This window comes from Nelumbo nucifera, chromosome 7 (genome assembly GCF_055504915.1).
Source record: "Nelumbo nucifera cultivar China Antique chromosome 7, China Antique-T2T, whole genome shotgun sequence".
Lineage (NCBI taxonomy): Eukaryota > Viridiplantae > Streptophyta > Magnoliopsida > Proteales > Nelumbonaceae > Nelumbo > Nelumbo nucifera.
Genome location: NC_142655.1, coordinates 28,497,992 through 28,515,646, shown reverse-complemented (window position 1 = coordinate 28,515,646; position 17,655 = coordinate 28,497,992). Strand labels below are relative to the sequence as shown.

The window sequence follows — 17,655 nt, the reverse complement described above, 5'->3', positions numbered from 1 at the left end:
GTAGTATGAGGCTTGAGCTCAGTTCGCCAAGATTGTATAAGGCTCGAGCTTGAGCTCGGTTCAAGCTAGAATATTGAGCTCGGCTTGAGTCAACAACTCATAAGCTCGAGGAAAAATATTTTATAAAAATAAAAAAGTATATATAAAATTTATTTTTTATTTAATATTTAAAAAATTAAGAATTATAATATTTTTACTAGATATATTATTTTCTATAATTTTATTTTATTATATATGTGTGTATATGTGTAAAGAACTTTGGATTTTCCTAAAACCTGCCCTCAATTCGACCCAACAATCAAAAAAAAACCCACAGGGCAGGTTGGAGCCACATTAGGGATGGGGAAAATATCATTCCTTTCCAAAAACAAAATAAAGAGAAATACTTGGAGGAACTAAAGAATGGTGTTTGGTTATTTTGTTAGGAAATGAGAATTGTATGCCCTACATAAATAACTTAAACATTCATTTTCATCCATTTCATGTGTAAGTGTGCATACAAACAGAGCCTAAAGAGGGGAAAACAATGAAAGAACATTGAATTGAACTTATAGGAATGTTTTTCGTGGAGAAAACAAAACCCTTCTAATTTTCTTTTGGTTCCACTTTTTCACGAAGTTGTTTACTTTGACACAAGGCCTGATTTGTTTGCAATGCAAATTCGCATTGATGAAAAAGTATTGGAGTACAAATGATTTTAGTGCAAACTTTGATTTATTTTTGCTTCAACTATTACTTTATTATTGTTTGCAAGGTTCAAAGTATCAATATGTATCGGCCCGTATCATGCCGGGAGTTTTCCAATATGCCCCTACAAGGGTTGTATCATGTCAGACCATGGTTCAAAGGGTAGTTGAGACTCAAACTAATCCATTTGAACCGGTTTTGAAAACATAAACAAAACATAGAAAAAAAGCATTGACATAGGCGATTGATACTTTGAAACCTTGATTGTTTGCAATGTAAAATAATGTATAAAACAAAGCAAAAGCAAGAGTGTACCAGAATTTGCATGATTTTATTTGCACTAGTGCAAAGTAAAACATACCCTTGTACCAAGAAAAGCAAAAGGGTCTTTGTACTCTTCCAAACTGAGGCATACAAAATAAAAGGACACAAAACTGAACCAGGTGCAAAATTTGCATTCCATTCAGTGCAAATCATAAAATTTACATTTAATTTGTTTGTGTATGGGTGTAGCCGTGTAAATGCATGTGAGCTAATTCCGACCTTATATGAAAGAAAATTGAGGTAAGAGAGCAAATTGTTTGGAAGTGAGGTCAAAAGCAAGTTGTCCAAATTTTGCATCAGTCTTTGGAATGCAATATTTGCACTGCCAATGAATATAAATAAGGGTAAATTACAAAGATCCCCCTGTATTATAGGATCTGTGGCAAAGACCCCCTGTACTATATCGTGAGACAAAGACCCCTTCCATTGAAGTCCACTGTTACAATATTTTTTAATCCTCATACTACCCTTGTAGTAACTATTCAAAGAAAAATACTATTCATCTTCTCTGACCTCGCAGTAAACGAACAACGAAGGTTTTTTTGGGGAGAGAGAGAAAGAGAGAGAGTGCTCATTTGCTGCCTCACAGCCCCCTGATCATACATGCCGTTCAGGAGCACAGAGCCAACTTCCAATCTGCCTTTCCAGCCTTGGCAACAGGAGTCTGCCGCTGAGGTTACTTCAGGCTGTCTAGATGCACCTCCCTCAGATGGGAATGCCTCCCAAGAGTTATTGGCATTTCCATTAGGCCTTCCAGAAAACAGAGCCAGCGTCAACCTGTTTGACTGATCTTCAGCGGAAGCACCATCATCCCTTAAATCATGTTGTTGTTGTGGTTTGGGCTCTTGGCTGTGTCGGTGGGTCGACAGGCCAAGAACCGATCGAGAACGAGAAGCCGCTGTAGCTAATGCATCCTGCCCAAAACCCTTTCGGGCTTCATGTCCCTAAGCAGCGTCACTGGCTTCCTTTCCTCCCGTCCTTGTGATTCATTTAAATCCCCATAAGACCTAGACTGCCGTGGCGGTCCGCCGTAGTTTCCATAACCAGGTTCATCTTTGAATTCTCCATACTTGTACTCATAAGACCGCGGTGGCGGCCTCCACCGCTCGCCTCTGTCCCCAAACCTATCATCCCTGTCGTGGCCACTGCCACCACCTCGCCGTTTCCTCTCATGCATCATACACTCAAGTCGCTGATCAAGATAGAGTGCATAGGTCCAAACAAAGGTCGAGTGATCCCATGAATTTGAATGCGCCTCATCGCGAAAATCAGCATATTCAGAAGACGAGTTCCCCTATGAGTCGCGTAAAGGATCTCCTGTTGAAACACCGGATCTCCCTCGTTTAACAGCCGGTGGACGAGAATCAATGCCTTGAGCGCCACAATCCAATCCCGTGTATTACCTAGCCACCTCGACACGGTAGCGACTAGCGACGCAGGCATTGACGTACCAAGTCAGACGTAGCCACAATCCAATCTCGTCGCCCTCACGATTGCCACCTCCAAGTCCGGAGCGGTATTACTGGCAACCTTCACCAATCCAATGTTGGTCTGGTCCTTAACGGCCGCTCCAATCGCCTTTCTGATGCTTGGTGCCATGCCCACCCACCACCTCCAAGAACTACTTCTGTACTCAAGCTTCTTAAGATCGAAAAAGAAAGTAGTCATAGATCATCAAATGGAAACTAGCCCACTAGTTCCACCTATTTCTTTGAACTCTTTGAATTAGAGTTGATTGACTAACCTCAAAAGCAATGAGAAAGAACGAAGAGACCGACGACGAGCGCACAAGCAAATCAGAACAAGATCAGATCACCGACAACGACTGCGGAGAAGAATGGTTACCACCTTAGTAGATCAGTCAACAGTAATAGCAGCGTTGTTTCGCGAGTGATAGATAACCTAGCAGCGTGTGTGGCATTAGTGGTGCTCCGAAGCGGAAATGGAGCCAACACATCTCATTGGAAGAACGTTTCCACGCCCCCCCCCCCCCCCCCCGATGCTTTCAGTTGTGGAAGATGTTCTGTCCCGGTTAAACGATTTGATAATCAGATTCCTTCAGATTTCTCTCTCTCTTCCAAAAAACCCTCTCTTATTCGTGTATAATAAGGGTAGTATAGGGAATAAAAAATATTGTAAGTCAGATTTCAACGGAAGGCTAATGAAAGGGGGTCTTTGTCTCACGATTTAGTACGGGGTATTTGTCGTAAAACAAAGTACAGGGGTCTTTGTCACATACCCCATTGTATAGGGGGGGTCTTTGTAATTTACCCTATAAATAATCTATACTATTTTAAAAAGCAGAATGGCCTCAAAAATATTTCTGATTTTTTTAAGGACAAAATTTACCCCTATATATTTAAATTTATTGATAAAAAATGAGGGGAAATAGGATAGTAGTTCTTGATATTAAATGAGTTGAAAAGAGGTAATTTAAAGATATTCAATGCATTCAATTATCTTTCAATAAATCCAACATTAAGTTATTGACTCGCATTCATGTTCATTGAATCACATATTTAAGTCATTTTTGTTTCCCCTCATCATTAATTTCTATTAATTAAATCCATACTTAATAAATTAATAATTCTAATAACATAAAATCTTATACTTTTAAAATCTACCTAGCAAAAAATAGTGTTTTCATCTAGGTAGTGATAAGAAATTAAATCATTTTGGGTCAAATGGGTTAATCCATGTTGCCATGATTAAATAATAAAATTAAAAAATAGATTGAAAAAAATAAAAATTAAAAAATTTGGGAACATTTTTAAATAATAATTAGTATGATAAATAACAAAGATTTTTATTAACGATGGAAATGGAATGTAAAATTTAAAACCGATTGGAAATAAAAACATTATCCTATTCTCTCATTAAATCCTATATGTAAGATATATTTTTTTCATCATTAAATTCTTGTAATTAAATCCACAATATTAATTTTAATAGTATAAAAATAAATATTTTGAAAAGTAATTTGAAAACAAAACCACTTTCTTCCCTCCTGGTGGTGGGTAAGCAATTCGACCATTTGGGGTCAAATAGATTAATAAATAATGTCATAGTTAAATAATAAAAAATTAAAATAAATAACTATGAAATGTAATAAATATTTTTATTAATGATGAAAATGTAATGCTAAATTCAAAATCTACCTACACATGAAATGATGTCATAGTCAAATAATAATTTTTTTAATAATAGAAAATACAAAGAATCACAAAAAGAAAAAAAAAAGATAGAGAAAATTTTGGGCACATGTCTAATGTTATATATTTATAAAAAATAAAATATTGGGCACATCTCTAATATTGTAAATTCATTATATTGAACAAAAATAAGTTTTATACATAAGAAATAATTTTATCAATGATGGAAATGTAATACAAAATTTAGTGTCAACCTAGAAATCAAACAATTTTTATTTTTAGATGGTGGGTTAGTGGTTTGAGTCAAAAGATACCATAGACAAACAAAAGTTGTGTGATAAGTAAAAAAATATTTTATATAATGTAAATAAAATATATAAATTAAAGGGAAAATTATAGACAAAATCGGTTATACATTTAAAATTAGGTTGTAGGTTGGTCCAAAAACTAACAAAACTCTAACAACTGTCTCTATATTTCAATTTATAAAAACCCCCCGCCATGTCATCAGAGGCTTATGTGGTTGTTTCCAACGTGGGACTCTTAGTCCATATTGAACACAACAAAAAACATATACCAAAAATAGGTTTTCAATTTCTCTCCCACTCCCTTTATCTCTCGATCTCCCTCCCTTTTCTCTCACTCTCACAATCATCTCTTGATCTCCCTCTCCCTCTGTCTCTTCCACTCTCTTAGCTTCGATCTATAGCCAAATCAAAACCTCCCTCTCTTTCTATATTGTTCTCCCTCAATCTTTATCATTTTTCTCCCTCACTCCCCCTCTCGGTCAATATCTCCTTCTCCCTCAATCTCTATCGTTCTCCAATTGGTATAAATTTCATAGCCAAGATCTTCTTGTAAACTTTTATCAAGTTAGTGTAATATTTTTTTTAACCATACCAAGTTGGTTTCATGTTATTTTATACGATTTTATTAATATTATAAAATGAGAGAGGGAGTAGGAGAGAAACTGAGGGAGAATGAGAGATTGATCTAGAAAGAGAATAAGAGAGGTTGAGGGAGAACGATAGGTAAAGAGAGAGAATGGGATAAATTTATATAGAGGATGTAAATACAAAAACCAAAAACATTTTTATTTATTTTCAAATCACATAGTCGTTGAGCATATAAAGATGACTATGAGTGAGAGAGTGTGAGGGATATTGAGAGAGAGAGAGCGACTAAAAACTTTTTTTTAATCTTCCAATCACCCAACATTAAAGGGTAATTTCAGTATAAGTTTTTTGTTGTGTCCAACATGGTTTAAGAGTCCCATGTTGGCAACAACCATATAAGCCTCCGATGACATGTCGAGGGTTTTTATAATTTGAAATGTAGAGTCGGTTGTCAGAGCTTTATTGGTTTATGGACCATCTTGTAGCCTAATTTTAAATGTATAGTCGACTCCGACTATAATTTTCCCTAATTTAAAACTAATCCAAAAGCAAAACTATTTTCTTATCTAGATGGTGGGTTAGTGATCCAACTTTTCAAAGAAACCCATGATGTCATAATTGAATAATAAATATTTAAGTTTATTTTTAATCATATTGTTACTTTTGTTAATTTTCAATTTCTATCTTAACTATGATATATCTAAAATTCAAGTAATTAACATAAAGAAAATTTTATCACATACAACGCATGTGCTTAATTACTAGTAAGACAAAAGGTACAAATTTTTTATTCAATAAGATTGCAAATCATAATTACAAACAAATAAATGCAAAATTGAACTAGGTGCAAAACGAGAGCCCATCCTAGTAGTAAACAATCAAGGAGTTGCTCCAACTTGTGAAATGAGAGCCCTAGAAGACCAAGGGTTGTATTTGGTACCATTTTTATTTCAACCTCGACCGTTTGGGGTGGATTAATACAAATGGGTGAGAAACATGTGTTGTCACATCAAGTATGAGAATTACTTCAGAATGCACACATATGATTGGTCATTTGCATTTCCTTGGAAACATTAATTTTGCATGGATCAACCCAAAATGTTTTAAGTAGAAACAACAATGGTACCAAGTACAATTTGGTGAAAACTATGTTGCCACATCAAATATGAGAATTAATTGAGAATGCACATATGGGATTGTTTCAGGTATTAACAACAATGGTACCAAGAACAAACCTAAGTCATCAATGTCAACTTGGATGTAGTAATCAAGAAATCAAAAGAGGCCTCTATTTGGATGCATTTATAAGGGATGAGAGTAGAGGTGTAAATTGGGTCGTGCCGCCCATGGCTCGATACGATTTTGAGTTAGCCTCGGCCTGATGGTCCATGGGTCGTGCCGCAGCCCAACACGATTGTATGAGCTGATGGGCCATGCTGGGCTTGGGGTTTTAGGTCAGCGGGTCAGGCTGACACGGCTTGCACTATCATGTCACGTTGCTCTTGGCCCGCGAGATGGCATGGCCGATATATATAATATTTATACATTTTATATATTTATATATAATATATAATAAGTAATATATTATATAAATTATAATTATATAATAATATATAGTATATAATATATTAATAAAATAAACAATTTTTTCAATTTTTTAAATAAATAACTTTAGCCAGGTCCACAAACCAGCTCGGCACGGCACGGGCCCACACAGGCTCATGCCATGGGTCATGCCGGGCCGACTCCCCAAAATATCCCAAGGGAGGGAGGCACGGCTCGGGACAGCCCGTTTTACACCTTTAGATGAGAGCAATAGATGTTAGCAAGGTACATCATCAAAACACCAATTCTCATTACTGAGGCTTAGTTTAGAAGGAGTACAAATACAAATATGTATAGTACAAATACAAGGTTTTGCACTCTACATATTTGCATTTGTACTCCTTCCAAATTGAGCCTGAGGCACTAACAGCTAAAAGTATAATTTTGGCTCAGCAAATGAAAATAATAACGTGATCTTTGAGAAGGTGCAAGCTAGCTTGCTGGTAAGGTCCTTGGCTCATTGTAGTAGAGACTTGGGATCAAATCCTACCTTCAATTAGAATTGGGGGTGGGGTCTTGAGGTTCAAGGGACGGGTTACAACCCATTGTGTTTCGTTTCATCTAAAAAAGTATAAATTGATCGAATTTGGATATTCAATTTTACATGGAGAATCATAAATGGAAGTTAGTTGATGTATGGTTAATCAATAGACATTCTCCAAGGGTTCAACTATGACATCAAAAAGACATTTACTCCATCATGGTGCCATCTAATTTGCTAGTAATTAAGGTACTTGGCTTGACATAATGCAGACTTGGGATCAATCCAACCTTCACCTCTGACAATGTTTTAAAAGGCTTATAAGCCTTGTGGCATGAGGTGTACGCCTTGAGGCAAGGCACATAGATTTTGCCTCAAGGCATAACCCTCACGACTTTGATGTGAGGTTCAAGCCTTCGTCAAGCATAAGCCTAAAGGCTCAAGGTTTGAGGCATAAAAGGTGTAAACTTCAAGTATTAAAGATTATTCAATGATTTAATGTAAATTAATATATTTTATGCATTTTTTAAATTTAAAATATATGGAAGAAGATTTCAATATTTATGGGCCAAATAAAAAGAGTAAAAATGAAAAACCAATAGGGATAATCAAGTTCTATTAGTTTCTCTTGTTATTTTATGAGAATTCTATGCAAAAGAGGGCCAATCAAGTTCTTAGTTTCTCTTGGAGGAATCAAGTGGGATTTGTTTTTATTATTATTCTAAAGGGAAAATTCCCAATTAGTACCTTGTACTTTGGACCTAGTGTCACTTTAGTCCCCTGAACTTTAAAACATGACAATTCAGTACCCGAACTTTCAAAACATGTCAATTTAGTACCTACCGCTAACTAGCCGTTAAGTGGCATTTGAAAATACATAAATGCCCTTTGAGTGCCATCTAATTTTCTTTATCAACAATCCAAACATTGACAATAAATGAACAGTCCAAAATCCTTGCTTCTTTTATTCAAGAAAGTTGAGGTCACCAAAATGCCCACCTAGACATGACCCCAAATTTCTTGAGTAGAAGAGAAAAGAATTTGAGACTGTTCATTTTTGTCAACGTTTAGATGGTTAATTAAAAAAATTAGATGACATTCAAAGGGCATTTGTATCTTTTCAAATTCCACTTAATAGATGGTTAATGGCTGGCCATGGCAGGTAATGGGTTGGCACATTTTGAAAGTTTGGATACTGAATTGCCAGGTATCACTGCATGTAGATTTCAAGGAATTATTTGCTTTTCATGGTAATTTTGGGTTTTGGAACTAGTTTACGTCCAAGACAAGTTCCATTTTAGGGCATATATTAGGTTGTTTTTTAATAAAGAGTTAAAAGGGGGTTCAAAGAGTTTTAAGATAAAACAAAAAGATTTTTAGTTCAACCATTTTTGATATTATCAAGCAGCTTCAAAGTTTTTGATTGCACACAAGTTGGTTTTGAAAATAAACATTTGTAGAGAATTATAAGATAAAAGTGATTTTTCAGTTCCTTCTTTCCTTTGATTTCCAATTTTAAATTTCTAGAAGTTCTGGATTTGATTGGAGGTCTGCATTTATGTCCCCTAAGTGCTATTTTGTTTCTTTGTGTTACATAAGGCAAGGTAGATTTTAATATTTCATTAGGATTCCATTTTTTTTTAATTTTCTCTTTTGGTTTGAGAGATGAATTTTCACTTCAGATTTGAATGGCAATCTTGAATTTGCAACAATAAGGTTTTGTACTCCTAAATAATTAGAAGTGTTGGATTTGTGTACAATCTATTTGCCAATTTCTTATTATTTAAATTTCCAATTATTTTCAATCAAAAGAAAATTACTTAACATATTTTGCTAGGTAGAAACTATGATGGAGATTTACATAAATGCCTAAATAGATTTCTTTGATTGCAATTAAATCCTTCAACTAAAATAAATAAATCATATAATGGCAACTTTATTATGGTTTATGTTTAAACTCTTCTAAAGAGATTTTTATGGTTTAAGGTGGAAGTTTGTTGGTAGTTGGGTTATTCAATAAGAAGTGTTGTTTTTTAAGGGATTAAAGCTCTTAATGGTCATCTAGAGGCTAATCCATGAAGATATATGGATTATTTTGGACAATACTTTTACTTTTATTAAATAGTTTAATTAGAATTTTGTACTTTGGCTACTCATGAAGTAGCTAATAAGTATGTTGAGTTAGGATAATTTTGTTAGTTTTAGTATGTAATCCTTTTCTCTTTTAATGTCAACTTTAATAATTTTGTACTTGTTTGGATAAAAATGTATGGATATTCAATATCATAATGAAATATAGGAAATGTTAACTATGCATTACGCTGGTTATTTGTTGTTTCAATGAATTCCATTTAATTAATGATAACATAAAGTGGTTATTATTGTAATCACTTCACTATGCTAAAAATGAGATCAATAGTAATGACATATATTAGTCATTATTTTTAAACTTATTAATGATGGTATTTTTAGTTATTATGATGTGTTCAATGGTAACAGAATATTCCATGGTTAATAGTTTTGAATTCATTAGCGACGACATTTATGGTCACTAATGTATGCTTAATAGTGACGAAATAAGTCATTGTTAATAATTTTAAATTAATAATAATAATGAGATTTTTCGTTGCCGTTGCAATATTTTTACCGACGAGTTGTACCCTTATTGTTGATAAGTTTTAAGGACCGAAATTTTTAATTCGTCACTATACTTTTAGCGGCAAGGCCTTTAGTGACGGGTGGCATTGGTATATACTCCCGTCATTAAAGTTGTTCAACGATGGATTTTAGACTTTTAACTACAACTTTTTCGGTTGTTAAAAATATATTTTCTTGTAACAAGTGGTGTTCAATGTTGAGAACACTAATAGAGGTTTGATTAGGACCTAGAAATCCAATTAAGATTTGGTAGATACCTACAAGATCTACTAGTTCAGGTTAGGCAGGAACCTACAAGTTTTGCCTAGTTAGGGTAACACTCGCAACACCATCCAATTTATTATAGGCATTACTAGTGCCCAAGACGTCTAGTTGTTTAGTGGAAACTCTTAGGAGGTTGCTTGAGGAGCGGACATAGGTTGGGGTTGGCTAAATTAACCTATACCTTATACGAGATCTCTTGTTTAATTAGTTATTTATTTATATACTTAACTTTGAGAAATTTTAATTATGTTGAATTAAGGAATTTTCTTAGTTTAAACATGTTTAAATTTATTTGAATTATCAGAAAATTAATATTTTATGTTTTTACTTTTTGTTAGTTTTCTGTTTATTAATTTATTATATATTACCAATAAATTTATAATTAATAAAGAGTAATTTATTATTACTAAATAATAATAAAAACCATTACAAACCGTGGTAAACAGTAAATTAATAGTGATAAATAGTAATTTATTTACTTTTTTATTAAACAAATCAAAACATAATAACCAAAAAATTAGCGTTAAATGAAATAAATAACCAGTAATATTTTATTAACAGTAATAATAGAATATTAAATTTCATTAATTAATAATTAGTATCTAATTTTTATTCCCATGCACCGCACGGGGTTCTACTAGTTATATATAGTGGGATACCCATGGGGCAGAGAATGCTCTCCTTGTTTCCTCCTCATCCTGGTCGTTGTGGAAAAATCATCCCCGTCCTTGCTCCATTAATTAAAGAAATGAAAAAAATTTACCATCAAGATTTTTTTTTTTTTAAATTTGTGTTTCCTTTAGAGTCAATAACTCCATTTGTCAACATTCTTTGTATTATATTATATCTTTGAGTGGGAATTCTCTTCTTGAATGTATCCCATTTTCTCTTGTTGGCTAAAAAATGGTCTCTTAAAGCAACCAAGGTTCAATGTATCGAGATTCAATTTAAACTCTTCTTTTTACCTTTTGGGCATGACATTTTGTTGGTCTTTATGTCACATCATATATTAATATTTAATTATAATATGTATTTATGTATATACATAAATACATATTTAGATTTTAGATTTAAAAAAAAAGCTCCACTCTATGGGTTGGAAAATGATTCAAGTCTTATATTTAGATTTTAAAATATTATTTTCTGACTAGTATGGTCTCTTTTTCTCCCTACATTTTCCTTCAAATCAAACATAGGAAAATATAGGGAAAGGAAAGGAAAAATAGAGAGACCTTTACAAATCTTGTACTTATTTTCCTGTTTTTTCCTTGCTTTCCCTACCTTTTCCTTCAAACCAAACATAGCCTTAATGGCAACTCTTTCAATGTTTTTTCTTTAATTTTTATTTTACATTATGGGTCTTTCGTTTCTTCTCCTTTTGAAATAATTTTTTATTGGTTTTTGTAAAATATTTTGAAAATTTATTTTATTTTATGAGAAAAATATATTCTCATAATTTACATTAGTCTTCATCATGGCCTCATGGGCTCTCTTTTGTCATTGTAATTTGTAGCCCTGCATACTCTTTTGTCATTTTAATTCTGCATTTACAAAAATGCCCCTATTAGCTCGGACTTGGTGCGTGGGCACTCGTAAGTCTAAGTCCTAACTACTACCTAATGCAATGTGCCGGAATTAAATCTGTGTGCGTGTCGTCCGCACGAACGACTCATTTTCCTTACTGCGCGTTGCGCTGTATTCGCCCTCACAGACGGTGCGGTGCGGTGCGTTAAAGCGGGGGCGAGCGAGTCAACTTCGAGTGACCAAAACCTTTTTTTGACGTGGACTTAAAGTAGGTGTTTTACACGTGTTCCATTGAACTGAGGAGGATATCGCCAACCGCTTTCTCACGCGCCACAGAGATGAGGATGACGTGTTTCGGACTGGTTTTGATCTTTGAACTTTGGGGAGAGAGAGAGAGAGATGACCGAAAAGAGGAAGAGAAGAAAGACCAGACATTGAACGCAAAGGAACCCTAAAAATTTTCCCGAATAGACGGGGATCAAAACCATAGCTTGATCTTGATAGATTCCGATCTGATATCATCTGATGTCTCTCAACGATTTCAATTCAGACACGGAAACAATTATTAGATTCTTCTTGCAAGAGACTGTGAAATTCGATGTTGGACTTGGACCTCGTTGTCAGAGAGGTTTCTTAATGTGGAATTGACCTTGATTCGCAGTTTATAACACGTAAAGGCACGATTCTTGCGAACTGGAACAGAAACCCTAAAAATTCAGCTCGGATCTTGTTTCCTGGAACATATCTACAGACGTCGAGAACGAAACACGCATCGGACCAAGGTTAGGTGATTATTGTTGTTGAAATTGCAAGTAAATCCCAAGATCCAACAGATCTGCACCTCAATCATGCTTTATCATTGTTTGAATGTTGAACCCTTTTGAACTAACGTTATTTGAGCCGGAAAACTGAGAATTTGGGGTTTCTATGGCCTATGCTACGGCTGACTTCCACTGATTTGTGTAGATTACTGCAAGCTGATCTATTAAGGTTCTTTAAGGAGACGAATTTGGTGTCTCTGTTAAGGACTTAAAAAAGAAAGAGTACGGGGGTCGACTGAATAAGTTAGGAAATTTTCTGTGACGGTGATGCTTGTTTTGAATCTGAAACACAAGGACTTGTCGGCTTCTACCTTTTGTGGAAGGATTAGGGTTATATTGTTTGAGATTTAAACTGGGTCGATGATTTTAACTTGCTTAACTCGAAACTGAGGTGGTTCTTTTGGAATTGTTCTTCTAGGTCGGACGAACGGGGCAAAGCACCCTTGCTTACCAGTTACGGACTTACACTTCGGCTCTGTAACATACTTCTAAAACATGCATGCTAGACACCGGAGTCCCGGTGGTGGGGGTAGGTCTAATTCAATGGGAATGGGGCTAGCTGCCTCTCGAATCTCGCCTGAAGGTTCAATAAGAGGCCATGGAATGTACAACCCAGAATTCAGGAACTACAATCGCGGTTTTGGACGTGGCCCTCCTAAGTCTTATCCACCACCACAACCACCTCGCAAGGGTGACGCTTTCATGGAAGCTGGTCGGCTTGCAGCAGAATATTTAGTTTCTAAGGGGTTGCTACCTCCAAATGTACTTCCAGGAAAGTGGCAGAATGGCAGTTTGAAGAACCAGGTGGCTGACTTTCCTGAATATCGACAGCAGGACAGGGAAAACATGCAATTACCTCCTGAGGGCCGAATGTCAGCACTAGCCCGTCTTGGGAATGCTGTCCCTGAAGGTGGTTCTGGCAGGAGAAGGTTCCCTGATGAATTCCATCCAACAGGAATGAGAAGTCATATGAGAGGAAGAAGAAGGATGGGTTCTTTTAGGGGTAGTTTTGGCTCTGATTGGAGTAGAGAAAATGGAAGAAGTGGTTCATTTTCAGAGAGAACTAAATCTTTTCCTGATATGGAGGGTGAGGATGCTCTTAATTCTGGATATCATGAAGAGCGGTGGGCTGGCTCAGATGTTGGTAGTGGGGTACCAAAGGTTGGCTCCAATGAATTGCTGCCCAAAAGTGATTCTGCTGGTGATGCAGAACCTGAACTGGAAAACTATGAGTTTCCTGATGATACTTGTTCGAAGGTAAGTTCTTCAAGCAGTAGGAGAGAGCTCCCTCTTGATACAGAAGGCGAATGTTCCAAGGGATCTGATGATTCTAGAATATTGGGTGCAGAGAGAGGAGAGGTGAAGAATGATACTAGTAATGATGAACAGGAGAAACAACACAGTGCAGAGGAAACTACTTCGCAGCACTGCTCGCTAGATGGTGGTTCAACAAGCAAGAATGGCAATGATTTGCTAAAACTATGCAACTTTGCTAAAGTGCCCACCAAGATTCGCTCTTCATTGGCATGTAAGGCCTTAAAGGTGGAACCAAATCCCACAACTGAGGAGGGTGTAGTATCTGATATTGTGAATTCAAAAAGTCCCCAAATTGTCATAGAAGAAGATTCAGTTGAAGGCGCATCAAATGATGCATTGACAAATCAAGCTCACAGTTCAACATGCATAAAATCTGACATTCCAAGGGTCACAAGTGTGCAGTCTATGGAGGATACTGGAAACCTGAATCCTGCATTTTCTGTAGATAGGAGTAAATGCATGAAGTCTCAATCTTTCCATGAGGGATCTTCTTTTATGCATCAAGAAGAACCAGGCCAGGATGTTGGTAACCTGAATCCTGCATTTTCTGTAGATAGGAGTAAATGCATGAGGTCTCAATCTTTCCACGAGGGATCTTCTTTTACACATCCAGAAGAACCAGGCCAGGGCCCACCTGGGTTCGGAAGGTGCAGCTCTATGGGTAACAAGAGAGGTCAGAAAAGAAGTCTACAACATGATGGTATGAGAGAAGGAGCCAAGAAACCTAGAGAATGGTCTTCATCAATTGTTACACAGGCCAATGACTACTTCCATCTCCATGACTCCAGAGAAAAGCAATCAAGTACACCTGAAGAGATTTCATCCGATGATGATGTGGTAGAGGTGGTCAATCAAGAGAGGCTGGTTAATGCTGTGCAACATGATGATGTTAAAGAAGGAGGCAAGAAACCTAAAGAATGGCCTCCAGCCATTGTTACGCAGGCCAATGAGTATCTCCATCTTCATAACTTGCGAGCAAAACCATCAAGTACGCCTGAGGAGAGTCCTTCAGCTGATGACAATGTGGTAGAGGTGGTCAATCAAGAGAGGCCGGTTGATGCTGTACAACATGATGATATGATGGAAACTGCCAATAAACCTAGAGAATGGTCTTCATCCTTTTTTATGCAAGCAAATGAGTACTTCCATCTTCATAACTTGAGAACAAAGCAATTAGATGAACCAGAGGTGAGACCTTCACCTGATGATGATGTTGTAGAGGTGGTTAATCAAGAGAAGCTGGTTAATACTGATCTTTTTCCAAAAAGTGGAGCTGGAATGGGGATTGAGTTTAGAGAAGAGAAGCAGCTTTTTCCGAGTTCATTTAAGATTTGTGACCTTAACCTCATGGAGACCTCTGATATGACAGAGAATCATGATGATGATCCAGTTCTTGGTTTTCCCTCTACCTTAGAAGGCAAAAAGGAGGTATCAGTGGATGTTGATTTGTCAATAAGCAATAACTGCAACAGATCTGATGGCTACGGCCGATGTCCAGTTAATGCCAAAGAAGTTGCAATAGATGATGTAGCAAATGAAGCTGTGAAAGAAGAAAATGCCCATAACATTTCACAGAGGGGGTAAGGTTTTCTTACAACATTCACTAATTAGCATGTTGTTTCAGAATTTGTAGATGATGATTGCATAGTAATTTGTGGCTGGATTTTCATGTCTATGTTGTTTCTTTTTTCAGTTTATTAATATGTTACTTCATATATTTATGGATGATAATTGCACAAGACTTATTAAAAAAAGCTGCATAAGACTCTTATAACATATATTGCATTCCTATGTTTTAGATTGGATTTTGACCCCTCCAAGAACTCTACTGGTGTGTGGTGCATTTGGTCTCATAGTTGTTGGTTCTCTCCTAAATCTTGAATTATTCTATGATACAGGATTGCAACTCTATATCCCAACATGGAAAACTTTCCAAACCATACAGAGAATACTGGTGATCTTCCTGATGTACAGGACGGTTATGGTCTCATGATCTCTGAGTTGCTTGGAACTGATATCCCAAATTGCTCATCAGTACCGGCAGATATTAGTGGGCTTCATACTGAAATCGGTCTTCATAATGGAGAGGTATCATTGTGAAACATATATATACAGTTGGTGATTTGATACTTCTAGTGTTGGTTATTTAATCATTGCATGTGCATTCCATTGATATGCTTTTCCCCCTGTAGTATTCATGATCTTTTCAACTAACATATTATTCATTGTTATTTGTCATTTATTTCAGGGGATTCTTGGCGAAGTTGATCCGATTTATCTATCTCTGGGAGAAATACCAATAAGTATGCCAGATATTTAGTTGAATGGTATTATTGTTTTCTTTTTAATCTACTGGTTTCATGGTTAACCTAACTAGGAAAATATATAACAAATTTGACTTTATGGGTCATGATTTTCGTTTTTTGGGTTCACTTTTTTTTTTTAATCTTTTCCCTATCAGTAATAGATTGAAGTATGAATATGGTGTGCATGAAGAGAATCACAGACACCTCAAAATCCTGAGAATTCTGGATTGTAGAATCTAGAAACCTGAGAACCAAGGTATCATTGGAGATCCTCAATAACTTAAACAAGATGCTCTGCTCACATCCATGTGTGTTTGATGGGAGAGCTGGAGGCAATTGAAATGTTGCAATGGAGCTGAGTTTAATAAATATGTGAAGAAATTGTGGGTAAAAGAAGACTCTAATAAAAGTAAGTTTAAGTGTTAATGCTTCAGCTTAGTGCTTGCAGTTTGAGCCTGTAGCTCTGCTTCACAAGCAAAAAGTTGTTTTTCACCTTACCCGGTAGAAAATGGAAGAGAAAATATTTATTCTTTTCCTGGTTGAATAGGTATTTATTTCACTAAATTTATCATAGAGGGCTTTATATAATTGACTGCTTGTGTGGATCAGATCATTCAGGGTATTTAGTATAAAATATCATCCAATTGAGAGGAAATGACTCAGGAAAGTAGTGCCACTTGTTAGTTAATTGGATGATGTCATGGGGAAAGGACATGAGGTTCCATTAAAAAAGTAAGGACACTAGGTTCCAGGATCCAGGTGGTACTATACTGTTTTGGTGTTGAACCAAGTCAATTCATGTAAGTATAGTTTTGAACCAATATCTTCTCCAAGTCTTTATGTAGTCAAAAGATGGTTGAAAGTAATATCACAAAATTTGATAGATGGTTGAGTTAGTTTTTGTCACTGCATCATGCCTGCCACTAAATAGTTTCTTCATTGTTAACATGTATATATTTTTTACTCTATTTTTTTATCATTGTAAAATCTTGATTTGCTTATTCTGAAATGTTTCAGATTTTTGTCTTTTGTAGGTTTTCTAGGGGTCTGGGAGCAGCCTACACAAGATTACGATAAGCCCTTTTGAGTGGTTGTTTATCAAGCTCTTTGACAACCTTTATTGTGGACAATGGTTATCAAGTCACTGCTTAAATCTAGCTCAGGAAAACCTAGATGATGTGGTATACTTAATTGTAGTTATAGATATCTGTATTGGAACTATGCATTAAATGCCACTCTGTTTCAGCTTCATATATGATTATCCGATTTTCTTTCTAATGATTGGAAATTAATATTGTTCTAAGGTTTTTTGCCTCTCATGTAGATGTTGATAGAGAGAATGTGCTGTGTTTGTTTAGTTTTCCTTCTTTTTATGAAAAGCTTTGAATGGTAGTGGATATAAAATTGACTAAATTGCATAAAGCCTTCTGATACACAATGCTGCAATCTTGATATGATACTGTGCACATGCATGATAAAATAAAAAAGTACAAGGGCATGTGTGGAATGAAAAGCTTCTTTGAAAGAAAACAAGTTTGCTATGCGTATACACTTTTTCGGAATTCCTACTTAGGTGACACCCTGCTTGACCATGATAAGCTGTTACAGATTTACAGGGTT

The 17,655-nt window shown here is 35.7% G+C and overlaps 1 protein-coding gene across 6 annotated transcripts; it reads left to right on the top strand.

Annotated features, from left to right (window-relative positions):
- Positions 1 to 11,930: 11,930 nt before the first annotated feature.
- LOC104593358 (uncharacterized protein At4g26450-like) lies at positions 11,931 to 17,338 on the top strand. Of its 6 annotated transcripts, none has more exons than XM_010253122.3 (5): positions 11,931 to 12,373; positions 12,831 to 15,309; positions 15,628 to 15,817; positions 15,978 to 16,032; positions 17,070 to 17,338. In XM_010253122.3, exons 2-5 carry the CDS (start codon positions 12,908 to 12,910, stop codon positions 17,120 to 17,122), a joined length of 2,700 nt encoding a protein of 899 aa, XP_010251424.1. In that variant the 5' UTR covers positions 11,931 to 12,373; positions 12,831 to 12,907; the 3' UTR covers positions 17,123 to 17,338. The 6 variants fall into 6 exon arrangements, with proteins under 6 accessions (XP_010251424.1, XP_088747649.1, XP_088747646.1 ...); XM_088891523.1 differs by having other exon boundaries at positions 15,978 to 16,056; XM_088891522.1 differs by having other exon boundaries at positions 11,932 to 12,373; positions 12,558 to 15,309.
- The last annotated feature ends 317 nt before the right edge of the window (positions 17,339 to 17,655 follow it).